Genomic DNA, 21861 nt, shown 5'->3' with positions numbered 1-21861 from the left:
AGTAGCAATTTAGAACATTCAATGATAAATCAGAAGGGGAATGGAGATATAAATAATATGAATCATAATCCATATAAAGGCAAAAAAGCTCTAGTTGCCATGTTTACATCTTAATAATTGTCCTGTTCTTTTTCTATACTCGTAAATATGTCTCGCAATGTTCTTTGTAAATACCTTCTTGAAGACTTCTAGAGTCCAGAAGTTTAATCTTATGGCCCCTGGAATGTGACCATCAGTTTTTAAGCCCCACTAACTAATTACATGAAACAACCTCCTAGGCTATAATGCGCCATATATGACTCTGAATTTTCATTGTTAGGAAGGAGGGTTTTAAGTGACTTTGCCACGATCTTCTCTCTTTGCTTGAACTACTGTCAACAGCTGTCAGTGACTCGAGCAGATTACTTTTGCCTTAAAGTGCTGTGGCCGAGAGCCTGTGCTTGCACACGTTCTTTCACTTGCCTCACAGAGATGTTAAGAGGATTAAATGATTGCCCTAAAACAGGTGCCCTGGGAGCCTCAGGTCCTTCCCCAACAGTTCTTTTCCTTCCTGGACTAGAAAGCTCTGTCAGTTCCACGTGTTGCTGTGGCAGAAGGTTTATGTTGGGTAGAAGGTGCCCCTTCCACCACTTATTTGTTTGTAAAACCAATATTCCTTTTTAAGTGATATTTATGCAACAAAACACCTTGTTTAATGGCATAGATGCAGGTTCAAGATAACATCTGAAAGGACACGTCAAGGTCATCACTAAGGTTACTGTGGGGAGGAGGATGATGGTAGTGACAGTAGTCAAAGCGTTGAAAGGAGACTGTTTATCTGCAGCGTTAATATCTGTAATGAATTGTACTGATCGGGAATGTTGCAATATTTAACCCTTAACAGAAGTTGTTTATACTTAGAGCTCTCTTTTCACTCCTGATATTGTTTATTGGTATGGAAACTATTTGTCATAGTAATGCTATTTAAAGGGAAAAGAATAAAAACCCAAAAGGGTTCTAATAAGACCCCAGAGGAACTATCTTCAACTGATATTCCTTAGCATATATTAGGGTCTCACCCTGAAAACCTTCAAATACAGGCGTGCCCCTTTTCTGAGGGGAACACATTCCAAGACCCCAGTAGATGCCTGAAACCGTGGCTGGTACTGACCCTATATGTATTATGTTTTTTCCTCTCCATAGATACTTATGATAAAGTTTAATTTATAAATTAGGCACAGTAAGAGATGAACAACAATAACTAATAATAAAATAGAACAATTATAACAACATACTGTAATAAAAAGAACCACAGATCTCAGCAACCTCAGCATACAATTTTTTCTCTTTTCCTATTAAGTTGAGAACTTCACCTTTTCACTTAAAGGAAGCACATTACAGCTTCTCTTTGGCATATCTGAATGTGCAGCATCATGACTCTTGCATATTGGGGCCGTTATTAGGTAAAAGCTCTGTGATACTGCAGCGGTCGGTGTGATAACCAAGATGGCGACTAAGTGACAGAAAGTTATTACAGTGTGGATACCCTGGACAAAGAGATGATTCATGTTCCAGGTGGGATGGAGCAGGATGGCACAAGATTTCATTACACAACTCAGAACAGCAGGCAATTTAAAACTTATCAATTCTTTATTTCTGGAGTTTTCTATTTAATATTTTCAGACCATGGTTGACTATAACTCAAACTGATGAAAGTGAAACCATGGATAAGGGTCGACTACTGTAACTGGTTATATTTTCAGGAGAGTCACCCTAACTCTTTGCCACCCAAGTGTTTGTGGAAGAAAGCCTGCAGCTGCTTCCAAGCATCCACCTGGGCCATGGCATGAGCCCTGGGCTCCCCTCCCCAGATGACAGGACGGCCCACCAAGGTGTGCATGGAAGCCGGGCACATGGGGAAGTAAGGAGGCTCTATGTAGTGCCCCGCCCCTGGGTAACAGATGATCTGGGGCCTCTCCTTACCATGCGCCTGTAAGCGTTTAGAGGCCTCACTGGCATAGAATTCACTCTTCCAGTTGTGGTCATCCTGACCTACAAGGAACAGGAAGGCACTCTCAGCCCTTTCCACAGGAATGAAGCTCTTCTGGTCGGGTCCTTCCAAAGGGCTGTTGAGGACATCCAAAATGTCTGCAAAGCCCTCACTGGTCACTTTGAGTCGCGTTGGGTCGACGCCTACAGGGGGCAGAGTCTCCCCCTTGTAGTGCAAGGCCCCTCCAACATTGGCCACAGAGCCATTGATTATGACGGTGGCAGTGATGCCCTTCAGGAATGAGGCCATGGAGAGGCAGAGATCACCCCCTTTGGAAATGCCAAGCAGCCCAACTCCTGGACCCTTTACCTGAGAAAAGGACAGAGGAAAAGGGAGAATGAGTCCATGATCAGGGCAGTGTGAGGAGTAGTGCCTGGAATTAGAGGTCACGTGGAACTGAGCCTGAATCTGGGCTCTGCCATTTACAAAGTTTGCAACCTTGGGATATTTACTCATCCTTCCTGTCTTCCTTTCCACAATTTCTCCATCACCGTTCCTGGTGACTTCCACAACCATGTGGAAGATCCACTAAATACTTTGGCCTCTCAGTTCCTTGACCCCTAATCATCTTTTTATCTAGCCCACCTCAGCCACCCACTCCCATTGTCATAACCTAAACCAAGTGATCATCTCCAGAATCTCAGCTTAAGCATTCTACTCTCTGATCACCATTTTAAGAAATTCCAGATTAGCCATGCTAGACTGCCTATCAACACCTCCTTGAAACCCTGACTACCACTATTTCCACTATCAATACCTCTGTCATGTTCTCACTTCCCACCTCATCCAGCTCAGATGTCAAGCCTCATTGTTATTAGCACTCCCTTGCAAAAACTCTAAACTCCTTGAATACCTCTCTTCCTTTGGTCATACGATAGCCTGGAAAAGTGCTAGCCCTGGTGAAATCCACGTGATCATTTCCTCTAGGCCTGCACTGGTGCAAATGAACATTGCTGGAGCAAAAAATACACATTTGTGCCGACAGGTCTTACTTTCATTTCATGATGACAAATTTCAAATCAGCATCCATATGGCCCATGGACCCAACCACACTTCACTGTTATGTTTGCTCTCCGTGTCTCCAAAAGACCATTCCACACCTTCTCCTACCTCCTGAAGCCCCTTCAGCTCTGTTCACCCTCACTTTCAGCTCTCCATCCTCCATGGAGAAGACAGAAGCTATCCCGGAGGAACTCCTCCTCCTTTCCCCTGCCAGCTCTACTGAGCTCCACATGAATCAAGTTCTCTGCCTTCCCTCCCGGTTCCAAAGGAGTCCCTCTGTTCTCATCAAAGGCCACTCCTCTGCTCGGCTTGGGATCCCATCCACTCTGATTCTCCAGGACCTTGCTCGTGCAAATGCTCCCTCTCTCTCTCTCCCTCTCTCCCCTTCATAACTTTCTTCTCTACCGGCTCATTCCCATCCGTGCACTTCCGGGTCTAGTACCTCTTCCATTTTCATAACAGTCCCTGGACCTCACATCCACTCTGCCCTAGTTTCTACTCTCTTCACAGTAAAGTTTGTGGGAGAAATTGTCTGCAGCTCTTCTCTTTCTTGTCTTCCATTCTCTACTTAATCCCCTCCAGGGTAATCTGGGTTTGCAACATGCAACAAGGACTGCTCTTGTCACATTTATCAAAATCTTGTATTCCAAATGGCCATTTAATTAACCTCTCAACAGCAGTCTTTCTTTTCTCGTGGCTTCTACAATAGCATGCTTGAGTGGATTCAAACACTTATTCCTCATAAAAGTACTAGGAATTAAGTGATATTATTATCCAAATTGTTCCCATTTCAAACAGGCCCCAAGGTCACAGAGCTAGTAATTGGTGAAATCAGAACTCAAATTTAACTTTTGTCTATCTACAGCTTATGCTGGCCCCACGACGCCCTGTCACCTTTTCTAAGAGCTCCAAAGCTTCCAGACACCGTCAGCTCTGACTGAACTGTAAAATAGGCAGGGCTTTTCTTCTGATCCTCTGCTACCCTGAGCCTAGAACCCTCAAGACATCTCCTAGTTCCCAGGTTCTGTGGCCACCAGGTGCTTTCTTTAAAACTTACTACTGTTCTCTCAGAGGGGGCACCAGGAAGAGAGGGTTGTTCACACATACACTTGAACTGGGTCCTCTAACACACTTCCTAGAGAAGTTCCAACCTGAGGGTGACTAAGCAGGCAGTTCACAGCTTCCTCAAAGTACTCCAGGTGGAGGCTCTCCATGCTCTTGGGGAGGTCGTCATAGTTGTAATAGGCCAGAGCCATCACAGCAAAACCCTTCCCAGCCAGCAGACTAGCTCGATATTCCAGAAGGCCACCTCCAGCTCCAAAAACGTCCACAATCCCAGGAAAAGGCCCAGGTTCTGTGGAAGAAACAAAACACCAAAACGACCTTTTTCTGAAACTCTTTGCAGTGGTATCAAAAGCCATCTGTTGCCTACTTGGTGATGTCAAAGTTTTCTGTTGACAATCAGAAATGCTGGAAGACCTCTGGTCTTCATAGGTCCAGACAGCGGCACAGGCTGAATCCACGTTCCCCTCTACACCCTGAGCCTCAGAGCCCCACACTTCTTTACAAGGAACATGTATTACTTTCTGATTAAAAGTAATTTACATACAGACAACGAAAACAGCTAATCATTGTCCCCCCTCCCAAAGTGAGAATGCCAAATGCCAGGAGGATGTGGAGCAACTGGAACCCTCATACACTGCTGGTGGAAATGCAAAATGATACAGCCACTTCGGGAAAGACTTGGCCATTTCTGATATAGTGAAACATATACTTACCATAGGCCCCAGCAGCCTCACTGCCAGGTCTCCACCCAAGAAATACGAAAACTTGTGTTCGCAAAATGGTGTATGCAAGTGTTTGTAGTGACTTTACTCATCATCTCCAAGGAATTGAAACCCAAATGTCCTTCAAATGGTGAATAAATCAACGAACTGTACATCCATATAAGGGGGTCCCACTAAGAAGCAAGAAGGAACTATTGATACTTGGAGCAACAGGAATGAATCTCAAAGGCATTAAGCTAGACTCAAAAGGCTACATATTCTGTATGACTCTATCTACTGGCTATTTTCACCATTTACATCAAAGTTTGTATTTAACAGGCCACACTTAAAGAATAACACTAAAGCAAACCCTTTCGACCCAACACTTTCAGAAGTCACCCAGTACTAACCCCTGAAGCCCCCTGAGTCCCTGGGCCCCTTCCCTCCCTGTCCCCTCTCCTGGATTTCATCATTCTCCTCATTTCCTTCACAGGATTACCACTTCTATGTGTACCTTAGTATTTTGCTTATTTTGCCTATGTTTTGAATTTTATGTAGCTGGAATGATGTTGAACGTGTTCTTGTGGGATTTGTTTCATTTCACACTGTTTTGAGAATCGTCCATGGTGACTTGCAGCTGCCGTTCAGTCACCTCTGCTGTCACTGTACCTCCGTGGAGTCGTCAGTTCTGCTGTTGATGGACATTCGGGCTGTTTCCAGTTGGTTTTGCTCTTACACACAATACCTCTTGGTGCACAAGTAGCAGGAGCAGAATGACCTAGTCAAGTTTCTAGACCAAAACAAATTGTTTCCAGGAGGAGATGAATGACTATATTCCCTTTAGCAGTGTATGCGAGTTCCTTTTGCTCCACATACTTGTCAGCAATTGGTAAGGTTAGACTTCTACATTTTGGCAAATTGTGAGGGTATGAAATGTATTTAGTAGTTTTATTTTGCATTTCCCTGATTCCTAATGAGGATAAGCATCTTTTTTATTCATTGGCCACTTGCTTTTTATGTAATGGTAAAATTATCCAGGAACTTCAGATTTCCAGTTGATAGGAAGAGGCCGTTCTCCCTCATGCTGATTTTCTTTTTCTGTTTCTCTTTTTTTTTTAAAGATTGGCACCAGAGCTAACAACTGTTGCCAATCTTCCTTTTTTTTTTTTTTCTCCTCCTTTATCTCCCCAAACGGCCCCTATACACAGTTGTATATCTTAGTTGCACGTCCTTCTAGTTATGGAATGTGGAATACCGCCTCAAGGTGGCCTGACGAGCGATGCCATGTCCGCGCCCAGGATCTGAACCCTGGGCCGCTGCAGCGCACCGCGCAAACTTAACCACTCGGCCACGGAGCCGGCCCCTCATGCTGATTTTCTTAAATCTAATATCTGTGGGAGTTAGAAGTAAAGTTGGAAAACACAGAAACTTAAAAAACAATAAAAAACTACCCAAAAAAAGTTTCTTTAAAAACTTAGAACTGTCTTTTCCCTGCCTTCCCATGTTTCCTTTTTTAAATTACAACGGTCTTTTCTCTTCCCTTAGGATGTTTTCTTTTTTTATGTGTGAGGCAGATTGTCCCTGAGATGACATCTGTGTGCCGATCTTTCTCTATTTTGTATTTGGGATGCCGCCACAGCATGGTTTGACGAGCGGTGTGTAGGTCCACCCTGGATCCAAACTCGCAACCCCGGGCCGCCCCGCAGAGTGGACCCACTTAACCACTAGGTCACCGATCTGATCCCCTAGGATGCTTTTTAACTGGCCTCTCTGTTTTGGATCAGCAGAACATCTCCCCAGCCGGCCTACATTTCACGCCTGTGTCCTTGACAGTGTAAGGCCCCAGGGACCTCCAGAATGTTGGAGCCACCTCCTTCCTCTCGGTAGAAGCCAAGGAGACAGGAGAAAAACTGGCTGATAGAATAGGGAAGCGGGGGGCTCACCTGGCGGAAGGAAGAGCGTGGCGCGCACCCGGCCCGCGCGCACGGGCTCCCGCCGCATCCCGGGCCCCAGGAAGGCGCGCTCGTGCACCGCCTGGCCCAGCAGCCGCCCGGCCTCGGGCTCGTGGCCGTCGAGCACCTCCAGCTGCACGGCGAACGGCGTCTGCACGTCCCGCTTCACCAGCCGCAGCAGGGGCTTCTCGGGCTCCAGGGCCCAGAGGAGCCCCATGGGCTCGAGCCCCGCGAAGCTGCCGCCCAGCGCGGGCGCGCGCTCCAGGTCCAGCTGGCCCGTGGCGTCGGCGCGGTAGCGCGCGTGGGCCCGGAAGAGCGCGCCCTTCTCGTCGCGCAGGGACGCGCGCAGCGTGACCGGCTGCCCCGGGGCCAGGCCGCGCACGGCGATGCGCACGGGCTCGTCCCAGAGGCAGCGGCCCGCGGGCTCCACGGTCACCGTCGCCGACTTCCGAGCAGGAACCCACGAGACCGGGTTGGCAGGCCTCAGCTTAGGACAGCCCGGCAGCCGCGCCCAGCTCTTTGGGCCCCATCGGCCGAGTGCAGCCGTTCGCAGGACAGCGGGAGATGAGGCCGACATTTTGCGCCTTGATTTCAGACCTCGGATCAACTGACCAGAGCTGTGGAGAAGGTTCGAAAGTGGTTAGAGATCCCCTGGTGGCAGGCTCCTTATCTGCAGGCTAAGCGACCAATGGAGACACGCAGCCTGCTGAAGAGTTTGGTGAACCAGAGACGTGCCAATCAGTGGCGTACTTTAAGAGCAAGCGCAGAGAGAGACACGGACGAACTTGCCCAAAGTCTCCTGTAATGAAAAGCTTCTACATTAAGTCGGGAAAGAACTTCCTAGTTCCGCCACTCGGAAGCTTTTTGGCACGTGCAAAGCGCGGTTTAGCAGAGCTGGCTCTGAGGTACCTGGCACCTAACAAAGTCTCCAGTCACCAAACTCTTAATGGCTAAGAGGAGTTCAGGACTGGAATTGAGTTTTAGCCCTTTGTTGAGTAATTGACACCCTTTAATAATCCTAGTTCCAAATGTTGTCATGTTCTGCTGGTCATCAGTCCTACAACTCCCTGTAGTTCTAATTTTGTACTGGTTCTGTGGGATGCTTCACACTATATTTTGTGCACAAGAGCCTCATAAACTAAAGAAGGTAAATAATAATAGCCAATTCTTACAAGAGACTTATGAAAAAATTAAGGCCCAGAGAGATGAACTGATTTGCCGAAGATCACACAGCTAGAAAGTGGCTATGCTGGGCTTTAAATCTTTGCAGTTGGATTCCAGAGCCTGTGCTCTGAACCATTATGCTTTAAGTGTCTCTCACATGATGATGTCCTATGCTGGAGAAGATTTGGAAAACAGACATTCATAGACTGTTGGTGGACACAAACTGGTATGACGTTTTCAGAGCAATTTGGTTAAAAATGTTTAAAAGATGCATTCTTTTTAACTCACAATTCCACTTTTAGGAATTTCTCCTAAGTGAATATTCGTGAATGTGTGTAAATGTTTGGCTACAAGCATGCTTATCATGTTGTTGTTTTAAAAGAGGAAAAATTAGAAACAAACTAGCAATATAGATTTGGTTTAATTGTGATGCAGTCATATAACAGAAGAGATGGAGCCATTAAAAATGATATAGCAGAATATGATGAGCAAATTTTCATGACATCTTTAAGCAGGTAGAAAACATATATAACTCTTTAAAAAATATATTAATACATTAAAGAGAAGAAAAAAAAAAGACTAGTCAAAAACTACCCCAAAATGGTATTTCTTTGGCTTTGGGGTATTATGGGTAGTTTTAATTTTCTTCTTTGTCCAGAATTTCTATCAGAAAAAAAGCATGGCTTTTATAATTAAACAGAGTTGTTTTTTAAAAAATTTGTGGTAATATACAAACATAAGATGTGTATAGTTAATTAAGTACATTCACATTGTTGTGCACTCATCACCATTGTCCATCTCTCCAGAACGTTTTAACCACCCAAACTGAAACTCTGGACCCCTCAAACAGTAATACCCCATTGCCCCCTCCTCCCACCCCTGCAGATCACTATTCCACTTTCTGTCTCTATGAATTTGACTATTCTAGGCACCTCGTAGAAGTGGAAGCATACACTATTTGTCCTTTTGTGTCTGGCTTATTTCACTTAGCATAATGTCTTCCAGGTTCATCCATATATGTAGCATATATCATAATTTCATTCCTTTTTAAAGCTAAATAATATTCTATTGTATGTATATACCACATTTTCTTTATCCATTCAGCCACTGATGGCCATTTGGGTTGTTTCCACCTTTTGACTATTGTGAATATACTGCTGTGAACATGGGTGTGCAAATATCTGTATGAGCCCCTGCTTTCAATTCTTTGGGGTATATACCCAGAAGTGGAAGTGCTGGATCACGTGGTGTTGACCTAAAACAAATAAGGAGCCAGTTATTTTACCAGCAGAATGGGTTTATTCAAGAATTGCAAACAACTGCAATTCAGGACATACAGCTATGGAGAACCATGTGCAAGTCCAGAGAAACAAGAGAGAAACATTCTTTTATGAAGTTGGGAGGGGCTGTTGTAAACAGAGTCCATTGGCAGTGTAGTGGCTTTTCATTGGCTGAGCTGTTGCTCAGGAATATCTTCCTTCCTTCTATGGGGTAGTAAGTAGTATTACTTCCTGTTGGAGATGCAAGGTATGGCTCTTCCTGTTGGGGTCTGTGCTGTGTTGAGTTGCCGTGCATGAGAGTTCTCTCTTCTGGCTTCCCCACTCCATTTTAAATGAGGTTTCTGTTATTTTCAAATTTTCCCCGTTTGATCAGGATCTTTCTCTGAAAGCATCACTGACCAAGAGTCAGGTTTTTCCAGATTCAGTGGCCTTTTGTCCTTGATGCCAGGAAGGACCTTCCGTAGGTGTCATGTCCCATGTCAGAGGGAAAGTGAACAGATGGAAACGTACTAAGATCACATTTGAGTAAGAAGGATGGGTAGGAGGGAGATCTCTCATTTCCTATCTAAGTTTGTATCCTTCTAATAGGCCTGGTCTGGACATCTTAGGAAAGTTGTCTCATCAGATGTCATCTGCTTCGATTCCAGGAAATCTTTACCTTCAGGTTACCAGATGGTGTGCAGGTCGTCAGGATTTGGTGCTTTCTTTAGATGTGTCACGTGAATCCAAGAGTCTACTCCCTGGAGTTTGGTGACACAAGGGTTAGTTAGCAGTACTTGATAGGGGCCTTTCCAGAGAGATTGAAGAAGTCTTTCTGGAGGTGTCTTTTCCAATAGATGAAATCTCCAGGTTGCAAGGTGTGATGCTTAAGGTTCTCGTCTCCCTGGAGCATGAAAAGATTGCTGTACTAGAATGTAGTTATTTTTGATAGAAGAAATTAGGCCTTTCCAATATTGAAGTGTATCTCCTTTTGCCAGCTCCAGATCAAAAGAGGCAGAAGCCAGATGCTTTGGGCATCCTGTGACTATCCCAAAGGGTGAGAGTTTATTAGTTCCAACGGGGGTGGATCTGAGATTTAGAAGACCAACGGCAATGCTTTTGAGCCAAGGTATTTCGGGGGTCTCTACAAATTTTGCCAATTAAGTCTTAACAATGCCGTTAGTGCATTTTACTAAACCAGAGGATTGAAAGTGGTAAGCTCAGTGAAAGTGTTGTGAAACCAGTCAAACAGCAGACTTGTCAGAGCACCTGACTGGGAAAATGGGTTCCTCGATTGCTGTGAAGTTTGAAAGAGGTTCCCCAGGTAGGGATAATCTTTTCTAAAAGGACTTTAGCCACAGAAGAGGCAGTAGCCTATCTAAAAAGGAAGTCTTCAGTCCAGTGAGAAAACATACAGACCACGACTAAAACATATTTATATCCATGAGACGGGAGCAACTGTATGCAATCCATTTGCCAAACCTCAAATGGCCTGGTAGGCAATTTAAAATGTCCAGAAGCAGTGCGAACAGGGTTCCTTGGATTGTATTTTGGACAGGTGGGACAAGTGAGGTAGGTGCTTTTTGCAGCCTTATTTATATTTCCCCAATATTGATTCATGAATGCTTATCATTTTGTCGGTGGGCAATGGTTTAATGCATGTACAGTGGTCAGGAGTGGGAATTTTAGACTTTGGTAGGACTGGGTTATTTAGTCCAAACCAGAACTTTCTCTTTTTATGAAACCAGTCATTATTGAATTTCTAACACTACTTTTCCTTTTCTGAGGCTAATTGTTGGGCTTACCTAACCAGTTTTTCTAAAGTATCATTTGGGGAAATATCTTTTTGGATCATGACAGAGGTTTGGCTGCTGTTGGTTCCTTTAAGAGCAGCATTCCTTGCAGAAGTGTCAGCAAGGTGATACCCTTTAGCTTCCAGAGAGTCAAGTTTAGAATGCTCCAGTATCTTAATAATAGCTAAAGTAGCAGGTAAATATATAGCCTCCAATCATTCCTGAACATAAGGGCTGTTTTTAATTTTCTCTCTGCTGGAAGTAAGGAAGCCACATTGCTTCCAGAGCATTCCAAAATCATGAGCCACTCCAAGAATGTATTACTATAAATGTTCACAGTTTTGCCTTTGACTGGGGCGCAGGCCTGTGTGAGTATGCATAATTCCAGCTTGCTGGGCTATTTTAGCCAAAGGCAAAGGTGCTGCTTCAGTTACATCAAAGAGTGTTGATATTGCATATCCAGCACAATATTCACTATTGTCACCTTTTAAATAAGAACTATCAGTGAACCATGAAAAGTTGGCATTATTCAAATAAGTTTCCGCAGATCATCATGAGGCGTCAGGAGGTGACCTGTCAGTGTTAAGCAGTCATAAGAGATTTCATCCATAATGGAGAGGAGAAGAGTAGCTGGCTTATTAGAATATGAAGGAGTCATGTGAGGAGCAGTTAGCAATAGGATTTCATAGGAGCTGAAGTGGCTGACTGGAAAATGTTGAGTGTCATGAGAATTCAGGAGAGCTTCCACTACATGAGCTATGAAGATGGTTCAAGAGGATCTCACAATTATTTCCCTGGTGTCCTTAACCAAAAGGGCAGTTGTGGTAACAGCTTTAAGGCAAAGTGGCTATCGCTGTGTCACAGGGTCCAGTTGGCTATAATACCCTACGGGGTGGATGGTGGTCCTCGCATTTTGGGGTGAGTATCCCAAGGGTATTCCTTTTCTTTTCATATACAAAAAGGAAAAAGGGAAGCTGATAATTGGGATGCCCAAGGGCAGGGCGGTTCATTAAACCCTCCTTTAAGGCTTTAAAGGCTATGTCATTTTGTTCTTCCCATAAAATTCGGTCAGGGTTGTTCTTCAGTAAAACACACAGAGGTGTGGCCAAAAGAGAGAGATTTGGAATCCAATTTCAACAATAACCAGCTAGCCCGAGAAAACCTTGCAGGTGATGCTTAGTTTTGGGTTTTGGGAAATTTAGCATACCATGAAGCCTATTTGCATCTAAATGTAGCCCTTGTTCTGATACCAGATGCCCTAAAAATTGAACCTGGGTTTGGGCAAACTGCAGTTTCTCCTTGGCGACCTTTGTGTCCTTTTAAGGCTAAAAGCTTTAGCAAGTGGATGCTCTCTTCCTGTGAGGTTTGGGAGGGAGAGCAAAGAAGCAGACTGTCCACATACTGCAACAAAGTAGAGCCCCTAGGAAACCGTGTATCAGCCGGGTCAACCTTCAGGATTTGTGAAAGATAAGGACTCTCAGTAAAACCCTGAGGGATTACTGTTCAGGTGAATTGTTTTCCTTCCCAAATGAAGGCAAAAGGTATTGGCTAGCTTCATCAACTGGAATACCAAAGGACACACTGCATCAAACAATTACAGTAAAGAAGTTGCTTTCAGTTGGGACAGATGTTCAATTAAGTAGGGGTGGAGATGACAGGGGAATGGGAACCAAAGAACAAATGAGTTGCTCTATCAGCCTGGCCATCTGAAGCACACCAAAGCTGGGCATTCTTGTGTTCCCCGCTTTGCCTGTTTTTCAGCAGGACGCAGGAACCCCTGTGGGGGAAAACTTATCGAACTGCATATATCTAGAGGTTTATTTTTCAAAGGCTGACCAAGAAATCCATTTTGCCACCAATCAATAAATACAATGCAATTTCCCAAAGCTCAGTTTACAAAGAAGGAAATTTAATAAGTAGCTGAAGATACTCCTGATTGAACCCATAGTTCTGTGAGTAGACTCATGGAATTCTGAAGAGGTGGTACCTGGTAACCAATGTAAACAGCTTTGGAACCTAGGAAACTAAGGAAAGTTAAGATGCAGAACCTTGCTTCCTCTTGAAGACCTTGTTGTGAGAGGTCATTTCGAAGGTAATTTCAAAACTGCTGCTTTTCCAGTATCTGAAGTGAGCTTACTAGCATCAGCTGAGTGATGAGAGGCAGCCTGAAGTAGTTGAAAACATTTGGGATTAGGTGTCAAAGAGTCAATACTGCTTCTGGTTCTAACCAGTACTATGACCTTAGTCATGTCTCTCTTCTCTGGGCCTCGGTTTTGAAATCTGTAAGACAAAAGAGTTGGAAAGATCTTCTTTATGTCAGTTTCCAAAGTAATCTCAGAAGAGAGCAGTATATCTGTGTGAGTGCAAGGCAAAGGATGGGAATTAGAAAGTGGAGGGAAAAAAGTGAAGGGAAGTTTCTGATGAGAAAGAGGCAGCAAGAGAGGGATTTGAAACAAGCCAGGTGAAGAGGCTAGGTTCCCTCCTCTCGCTCTGCCCACTAACCAAGTTTCCTTCACACATCACACAGATACCTCTTGGGGCTGCGCTTTCTCTAAATGTAATGTGCACAAAAACCTCTGAGAGCTTGTTAAAATGAGGATTTGCAGCCTACGGAACGAACATTCTGGGGCGCAGGATACAGGAATCTGCATTTTAACATGCTCCATAGGTGATCTTGATGCAGAAGGTCCTTTTAACCATATCTAACAAACACCATCCCAGAAGCTGACTGTCCCCTCTTGGGCCCTACCTCAGAACTTCAGAATCTGTGGGTAGAGGTGAGACTGTATTACTTTTTAAAAGCTCGCAGAAGATACTGTGCTAAGGTTTATTGCTTTTTAGCCTTTTCTTCTGTGGCAGTTTCTACTGGTTTAATAACAGAAGGGAAACAGCAAGATATTACTCCTTTTAGCATGCATTATTCAGCCCACTTCAACTATTTTTGCAGAATAAAGGTACCAGGCCGGGGGTGAGGATAGGGGACTGGAAAGGTGAGTAGAAGAGTGGAACTCAATTTGGAACCTCTGGGATATTGCCCATTTTGAGTCTGGATTCTTCTGTCAGGTTTTAACTGGAGGCCTGTGGCCTAACCACAACTTCACTCTTGCCTGTCTAGGCAAGTTCCCAGCAGTGCAGAGATCATGCTGGTGGTTGTTGCTTACCAGACTGCAGGGCCTGGGCTATAGTTACGCCAGGTTTGAATAACTGTAGGATGCCATTTATTCAATTTTTTATGCTGTCAGTGCACAAAAGCACCTGGGACCCACCAATCTGCTTTTGGTTCTTAAGGGCTGTTTGCTGGGAGAGGACCCCTGCCTCCGTGCTGGTCCAGGTAATATTTAAGTTTGGATAATATGGAGGCTCCAAACTGCATTCGTAAGTCTCTTGTTCCCTCTCTATACACCTTCTCTTTTCATTGCCTAGGGCCCCAGTATTCCTAAACTGTTCCCTAAGTGCCCACTGCATCTAACTGTGGGACCCCAGAGACTTGCCTTCTAAGGACAATAGTCCATGCTCTAAGTCAACAATAACAATTCCTCGTAGTAATACTTTGCAGCTTGCAAAGCACTTTCACACATGTTCCCTGATTTTGAGCTTCATATCAATAGTAAATTAGAACAGGTATCCGACTCTATTTTCACATTGGCAAACTGAGGCAAACTAGGGGTATTAAATCATTTGCCGAAGGTAACATGGCTGGGAAGTACAGAACCGGGCCTTATACTTTCTTCTGACTCTAAGTCTATGCAGGACAAGCCTCTTTTGATTAAACCTTACAATATTTTGTCCTGTCCCCATTCCTTTTCAAAACATATCTAGTGGGGCCGGCCCGGTTGCTCAGTGGTTAGGTTCGCGCGCTCTGCTTTGGCAGCCCAGGGTTTTGCTGGTTTGGATTCTGGGCGAGGACATGGCACGCTCATCAGGCCATGCTGAGGCAGCGTCCCACATAGCACAACTAGAAGGACCCACAACTAGAATATACAACTATGTACTGGGGGCTTTGGGGAGAAGAAAAACAAAACAAATCTATCGTGCGAAGTTTCCTCCCTTTTCAACAAGCCATCATATTAGATGATAATAATTAGTCCTTGAGAATTTATAATAACTGATAATGATAATATGGTATTCTTTCTGGGACACGGGAATTGTAACCAAAGATTCTGTATGTCACAAGCTAAAGGACATATGTCTGGGGACACCCAAAATCATTCTACATAGGCAGTCATCTTGTGGAGAAACCAGTCTTCAATCCATTTTTCAAGTGTTTAGGATCAAAATGCCCTCTGCCTTGGGAGCAAGATACTGCCACTCTGGTATGGTAAGAATAAAGTGTTCTATTAGGCAACACACAAGACAGGAGAACACAAACATAGTTTTCATCTAACAGTTCATTTTCGACCAGTGAGAGCAGGCACTGTTCCAGGAAAATTATCACCTTGTGACCAGCCTCTACCCTTGCCCTAATTTTTTTAGTCTAACTTTTTAAATACACAGTGACCTTGTGGCCATACTGGCTTCATGGTTGTGAAGAGATGGAACAACCAAATTTAGTCTTATGTGCAAAAAATCCTGGAGGGATATCATATTAATCATGTGTCACTTAATGAGGTTATTAATTCTGGCCTAGTGACATCTAGATAAAAGCTGACCTTTAACAAAAAGAAACACACCAAGAGGTCAGATTTATTACACGGAAGACAGTGGAATAAATCAAGCCCTAAGGAGAGAAGGGACTGTGCTGGGTGTTATGCAGGAAAGAAATGAGTCACACCTGGACTAAGGGGCACATTGTGTTCAGGGCAGAGAAGGCAGGAGTTGGCACTAAGAGCAAGAGGACACAGAATAATGGTTTCACCTTCATCCTTGCACATAAGGAGGCCCACGTGCACCTGGGAATGGCAAGGCCAACACAGTGAGTGGTGGGAGTGGAGCCTGCGCCAAGGCCAGAGTGGCACAGAGGCTAAGTGCTCCGGAGCTGGAATCTGGCAGCTGGGTTTGAAGCCTCACTCTTCTACTGATGGCCTACATGATCTACCTACCACTCTGAGCCTCAGCTTCTTCTCATAGGAAATAAAGACCATAATATCGTCCCATGCAAAGCCCTTAGCAAAGTAGTCCATAATTGTCAATTATCATTATTAGGCTAAGGAAGTGCTTCAGAAGGAAAATTTTTTAAAAAGCACTAAATCTAGGCATTTGTACTCTACAGTGTTTTCCATGCTAGCTAAAACCTGGAAACAGCTTGCCCAATAATTAAGGAAGAGCTAAGGTGATTTACCTACTTGATAAAATATTCTGCAGCTGTTAAACATTCTAACAATGAAGACTTATGTAGCAATATGGAAAAATACTGTGTGATTCTTGAGGAGAGCAGAGACAGGAGACAGGGTCCTTGGGTGGTGCCGTTAGAGAACCAAATATTTAACAATGTGAGGTGTCATAGGATTAAAAGTTAAAATAACTGGTATAGTACAAGCGATTTATAAATTCGTGCATGACACGAAGGCCTGGATAGGTCAGGAAAGAGGGAGCAGGCAGGAATTGAGCTGGGCCTGGAAGAATGGATAGAATTTGTGTCAAGTATGGAAGAAAGGCTATTTCATGTTGAGGACACACAAGGAAGCTCCACTCTGTGGAGGGAGGAATACTCAGAAAAGAGCTAGGAGACTCGAGAGTTTATATGTCAGGACAAGGTCATAACTGGGGTCACACCAATGGAGAACCCTGAAGGCCAGGCTGAGTTGTCTGAACTTTATGCTATAAGCCTTTTGAACAGAGAGAAAGCAACGTTTGAGGAAAAATAGGAAGATGGGATACTGTTGAAAAGCAGTAGCCCCTCAAAAGGAGATGAGGGGGTGAGCTTTGGAGACAAGTGTGAGAACTGGAAGCAAGGGTCTGATATAAAGAATACTTAGAACGTTGCGCCATTTCTCTCCTTTATCCTTCTAATTCACAGGGCTTCCCCCACCCCATCTTCTTCCAAGTTCTTTTCTTTCTGTACTACTTTGGGCCGCCAATTTCTGCTGACCTAAAACTCTCACCAGTTCCTCCCATTCCCTTAACAGGTACCTGGCCACCCCTCCAGGCCTTGCCTCTGGACCAGGCAGTGTGGAAGGAAGCATTTGCTGGGAAACAATGACCAAGACCCAAAAGGGAAAGACTTTTCTCTCCCACCGTTTCCAGCAGTCACTCCCCCCACGGCTGGGATGGGGCTTGATTTTCTCTTACTTAAAACCAAGAAACAAGGAGGAGTGCACCTCCGTCTCCGGTGTGCCTCCAGTCTTCCACTTCAGCCCTCAGTACTGTGCACACCTCAAGAGCCAATATTTGAAAAAGGCCGCAACGAACCTTACCTTCTCTCAGGAGGTGGTGTGGCAGCAAGGGCTGCCCAGCATTTCTTATAGCCAGTACAGCTTTGACCATCTCTACAATGTACACGACATCATCCAGCCTCCTCAGATCAGGAGGGCCCGACCTCAGAAATCCATCAGCTTCAAGTTCTTGGATTCTTCAGGTCCCTCAGCAAGGGTCACCTTCCAGGCTGTGAGGACAGAAAGCTCTGCCAATCTTAAGAAGAAGCTGAAGGAAGCAGAGCCAGCAAGCTTAGTCCAGGAAACATCTTGCCCTCTCATTCTTCAATCCTGTAGGGATCCAGACACACTACGTCTGTCACTTTCTCCAGATGTGAACCTGGAGGACAGGGAAGCCTGGCTTCCGCCGGCTGAGAAGGAGGCCAGAGCCTGGGAGGCCGTTGTGCTGGAAAAGCTGAACAAGCGCACTGCCCGATGGATCCAGAACAAGCGTCCTCTAAGGTCTGGTGTATCCCCCAACAAGTGGCAGAGCTTCTTGCGCCAGCAGTATGACTGGAGTCACATCCGGGATGAGCTCACTTCTGACAGCGACCTGGAGCTCTTGAAACAGCTAGAGGAAGAAGAGACAGCAGAATTTGAGGGTCAAACTGTCATCCTGCCCACCCAGGAAAATAAGAAGCCAGAACTGCTGCTTCCTGTTTATTACAGGTAGACTTGCTGGGGCCTCAGGTATGCCTTTGAGAATCAAGGACTCCCAGGTGGGCTCACACTCCTTACTTCAGAATGCACTTTCCCATCACCCTCTAGTGTTTTTCACTGCCAGTCTGCTCTCTAAAATCTCTGTAAAATAGGTGTCTCAACCTTAGCACTACTGACATCCTGGGCTGGATAATTGTTTGTTGTGGGGGGCCGCTCTGTGCATTGTAGGATGGCATCCCACTGGACGCCAGTGCACTCTCCAGTTGTGACAACCAAAGATGTCTCCAGACATTGACACATGTGCCCTTGAGGGACAAAATCGCTCCCAGTTGAGAACCACTGCCTTTAAAGGGATTGGTTCTCAGCCTTTCCCAGCAGACTGAGCTATTCTGCTGATCCAGTTACTATCCAGGTGCTCCCAGACATGTATCCATGGTCAGAGTAAGGAAGGCATACCTCATGGCTCTGAGGTTTGGTCCTGTCTCACTTTAAATAAGGAGCCAGTGTGTCACTGACTAGCAGCAAGACAGAGAACTAAACAACCTGAGAGGAGAGGACTACTGTGCATTTCTCAGATTGCTTCCTTCTCATTTTTAGCTAGAGGGAAGACTGGAGCTATTATAATATCCCTGATTCCCAAAAGTAGACTAAAAATAAGTGGAAACCCATTTATTTATTCCTTTATTAGACAAATATAAATTGCATTCCCACTACTTTCCAGGTACTCTGTGAAGTGCTAGGAATACAATGTAAATGAGACAGACATGGACCTATCCTTTAAGAAGCTTACAGGAATGTAAATAACCACACACATAAAAGATACAGTGAGTTAACGTAGGAAGCGGCTTCCCTTCCCCAAGTCCATGCAACCTCTAAAGGCACCAATGTTAAAAAAAAAAAAGGTCATGCCAGGAGCATGGCCACTCTTTCCTGCCATCCAGTGACTGCAGGAGTGGCTCCACTAGGAGAGGGAGAAGGTGGCTACAGACAGACCCTCCTGGAAGCTCCACATTCACCGTGGGGGCAAGGCCAACAGTTAAACACAGGTGCTCTTTAGATGCTTATGTGTGTATGAGCTGAGCTTAGAGAGGAAAGAGAGTGAGCTATGGATCTGATGGAAAAGGGGAGGTCCATCTCCTACATTTCCCCCCTTTTCTCCCTCTCTCACTCCTGCCAAGATTGCCCAATTACTTGCCACAAGTGCAGACTATTGAAACCATGCCTGACAATAATATCGCTGAGGATATCAGTGGAAAGAGGAGCATCTGCCAGCCCCGAAACCAGAGCTACTTCCGACAAGTAAATTCCCGAGCTGGAAAGTTTGCTTACTCCACAGACAACACCTTTGAACAGGAGATTTACTTTGGTAATAGAGCGGGGGCCCTGTGGTGGGGGCTGAGGTGGACACGGAGCAGGGAGTGGAAGGTAGCTGGGGGATGACACATTTGTGGGTGTGGATGAGAGGCCCTGGATGACCCTGGTGTTCATGGTACCATCCCCTGGTCACCAGCACGGGAGTTTGTGGGTTTTGTTTGGGGGGTGGGGGGGAGGTATCTGTTGGGGAAGAAACTATTCTCCTTCTTCCCCCTTTCTCTATCCCTCTGGATTACTAAGGAGGCCGTGGAGGATGGGACTGTCAAGGAAGCAAGACTTGGCTTTGGGAATAACCTCCCTCTTCTTTGTATACCCTCCCCTTTTGCTCACTTTGACGTATTCCCCCATTGAGGTACTATGCTGGAAAAAATCACAGGCTTTGCAGTCAGGCTGATCTGAGTTTAAATCCTGGCTTAGCCCCTTCGTACTGACTTTCAGCAAATTATATAATCCCTCTGAGCCTTATGTACCTTATTTGTAAAACAACATTAACAAAAATATACTTCAAGAGTAGATGAGAAAGCATCTATAACTCTTCTTGCCCAATGCCCAGTATGTCCACTACTTTCCCCTCCCATCTTACTATCCTTTAGTTGCCTGGGCTTCCAGGATACCCAATCTAGGTCTGCATGTTCCAAGTTGTTTATTATTCCCGACTCCCATCCTGTTCCTAAACTGCTGTCAACTCAAAGTCTTCTTCAGATGTTTCACAAAATTATTCAGATGAAGGAATTTATGACTGATAAGAGACGAATTAGGTACCCCTTCATTAGTATCTAGCTTTCCAGAGGGGCAGTGCCTGTAAGTTAGACAGGTGCTGCCTTGGCTTCCAGGCCTCAGGCCACCAGCTCATTATTTCCTAGCAACAGTCACCTTCAAGGGATGTTCCCATAGCATGGGAGTTATGAGTCCAAGGAGCTTAGAGTAGAGCAAAATGTAATTGAGTCTGATCCTGGTGACTGAAAACCCAGGAAGAAAGGAAGGAGGGAGGTGCTGGGGACTCATTTCTTTATCTTTATCGCAGATAAAGTCCAGGTCATCCACAAGATTGGTGCAAAGAGAGACCAAATTTTCCTGGAAAACCTCAATCGGTATGACAAGCAGCTATGTACGGTCTTCCCTCAAAGCCCAGAAAGGTGGACTTCCCAGCCAGTTCCTGAAGCACGTAAGCAGGAAGCTGAGAATGGGGGTAAAGATGGAAGTGTGGCTATTTCTCTCAGGCCCGTTTCATAGGCTGAGGCACCACCAGCATCTAGGGGAGTCCCTTCCTACCGACTACAAATCATGTCATAAAATTATAAAATACTAACTGTAACTAGGAAAAGCCTTTGGGGAGCATCCATTCAGTTGAAATCAGATAAAACTTAGGTGTAACTCAGTGGTTTAGGACCAGTAATTACCAATAAGGCAGAGCCCATCTTAATGCTTCCAGAGAAGTACATCAAACCCCTGATTCAACACTCTGCCCTATTCCTTTGGGTTGGCTCTACCCCACCAGCTCCATTCTCAGGCCCATACCTGCCTCAGGCCCTAGGGTGATCCTGTGTTGTAAGTTTCCATTTCACAAGTACATCATTTTTCATTCTGTAAGACAGATAAGGAAGATAATCAAGAAACGAGCTTGTGAAACAAAAAGTGCCCATCCCTCCAAGAGGCTATGTCTCCATTTCCCATGACTCTTTCTTTGCAGTGTCACTGTGTAGATGGGCCCCCTGGTATGCAGAAACAAGCAGCAGTAATGACCCATTCTTTTTCCTACCAGCCCCAAACCTCTGTATCTAGTGCTGCCTGGCTAGGCAATTGCCATTAGAGTAGAAGAGGTGCTAATGATGGCAGCTTCCCCAAAACTCACACCCGCTCATTCTTTGCTGAGGACCACCTTTATAAAGCAGTGGAGAAGGCACCCCAGCAAAGCCTTGGGTTGGGTCTTGGCAAGTCACCTTCTGGGGTTTCCATTGCTTCATTAAAACTGAGACTAATCATTCCTACAGCGAGGCACTTTTGGGATATTTACTGACACTTAGGTGATTTTGTGAATATGTTTTATAAACCATTAAGTGCCATACAAACTCAAGGCATTTTTAGTAACATACTACTTTCCCCACAAGCCAACTCAACTCTGCATGTCCTCTCCTCTGACAATAGGCAAATCCACAGAGACAGAATGTCGATCAGTGGTTTCCGGGGGGAGAGAGGAATAGGTATGTGGTTTCTTTTGGAGGTGATGAAAATATTCTAAAATTAGATAGTGGTGATAGTTGCACAACTCTGTGAATATACTAAAAACCACTGAACTGCATATACTTTAGAAGGATGAGTTTTATAATATGTGATTTCTACCCCAATAAAGCTTTTATTAAAAAAAACTACTCTGAGGATCCTACTGCATTCACGGAAGCTTCCCCACCCATCTCACCTGCTTCACAGGCACTTCCCCCCCGTGGTGCCGGATACCTGCCCTCTTTTTCTCCAGAACACAGAACATTTAATGAACTGATGCTGCAGGGTTTTT

General features: G+C 44.9%; 2 protein-coding genes across 2 annotated transcripts in view; one reads left to right on the top strand and one right to left on the bottom strand.

Annotated features, from left to right (window-relative positions):
* Positions 1-1314: 1314 nt before the first annotated feature.
* Positions 1315-7326, bottom strand: LOC124230813 (acyl-coenzyme A thioesterase 1-like). Its single transcript, XM_046647194.1, has 3 exons — positions 6741-7326; positions 4183-4385; positions 1315-2338 (listed from the first exon to the last, which is right to left on the bottom strand). The coding sequence occupies exons 1-3, from the start codon at positions 7324-7326 to the stop codon at positions 1748-1750; spliced, it is 1380 nt and encodes a 459-aa protein (XP_046503150.1). The 3' UTR covers positions 1315-1747.
* A 712-nt stretch (positions 7327-8038) lies between these two features.
* HEATR4 (HEAT repeat containing 4) overlaps positions 8039-21861 on the top strand; it is a 29668-nt gene continuing 15845 nt past the window's right edge. The window contains exons 1-4 of the mRNA XM_046647758.1: positions 8039-8139; positions 17031-17984; positions 19154-19341; positions 20374-20514. Coding sequence (XP_046503714.1) covers positions 8084-8139; positions 17031-17984; positions 19154-19341; positions 20374-20514 — 1339 coding nt within the window. The 5' untranslated portion in view covers positions 8039-8083. The remainder of the gene's footprint in view (positions 8140-17030; positions 17985-19153; positions 19342-20373; positions 20515-21861) is intronic.

The sequence above is a fragment of the Equus quagga genome, chromosome 20 (assembly GCF_021613505.1).
Source record: "Equus quagga isolate Etosha38 chromosome 20, UCLA_HA_Equagga_1.0, whole genome shotgun sequence".
Taxonomy (NCBI): domain Eukaryota; kingdom Metazoa; phylum Chordata; class Mammalia; order Perissodactyla; family Equidae; genus Equus; species Equus quagga.
This window is presented reverse-complemented; position numbering and strand designations above follow the sequence as displayed.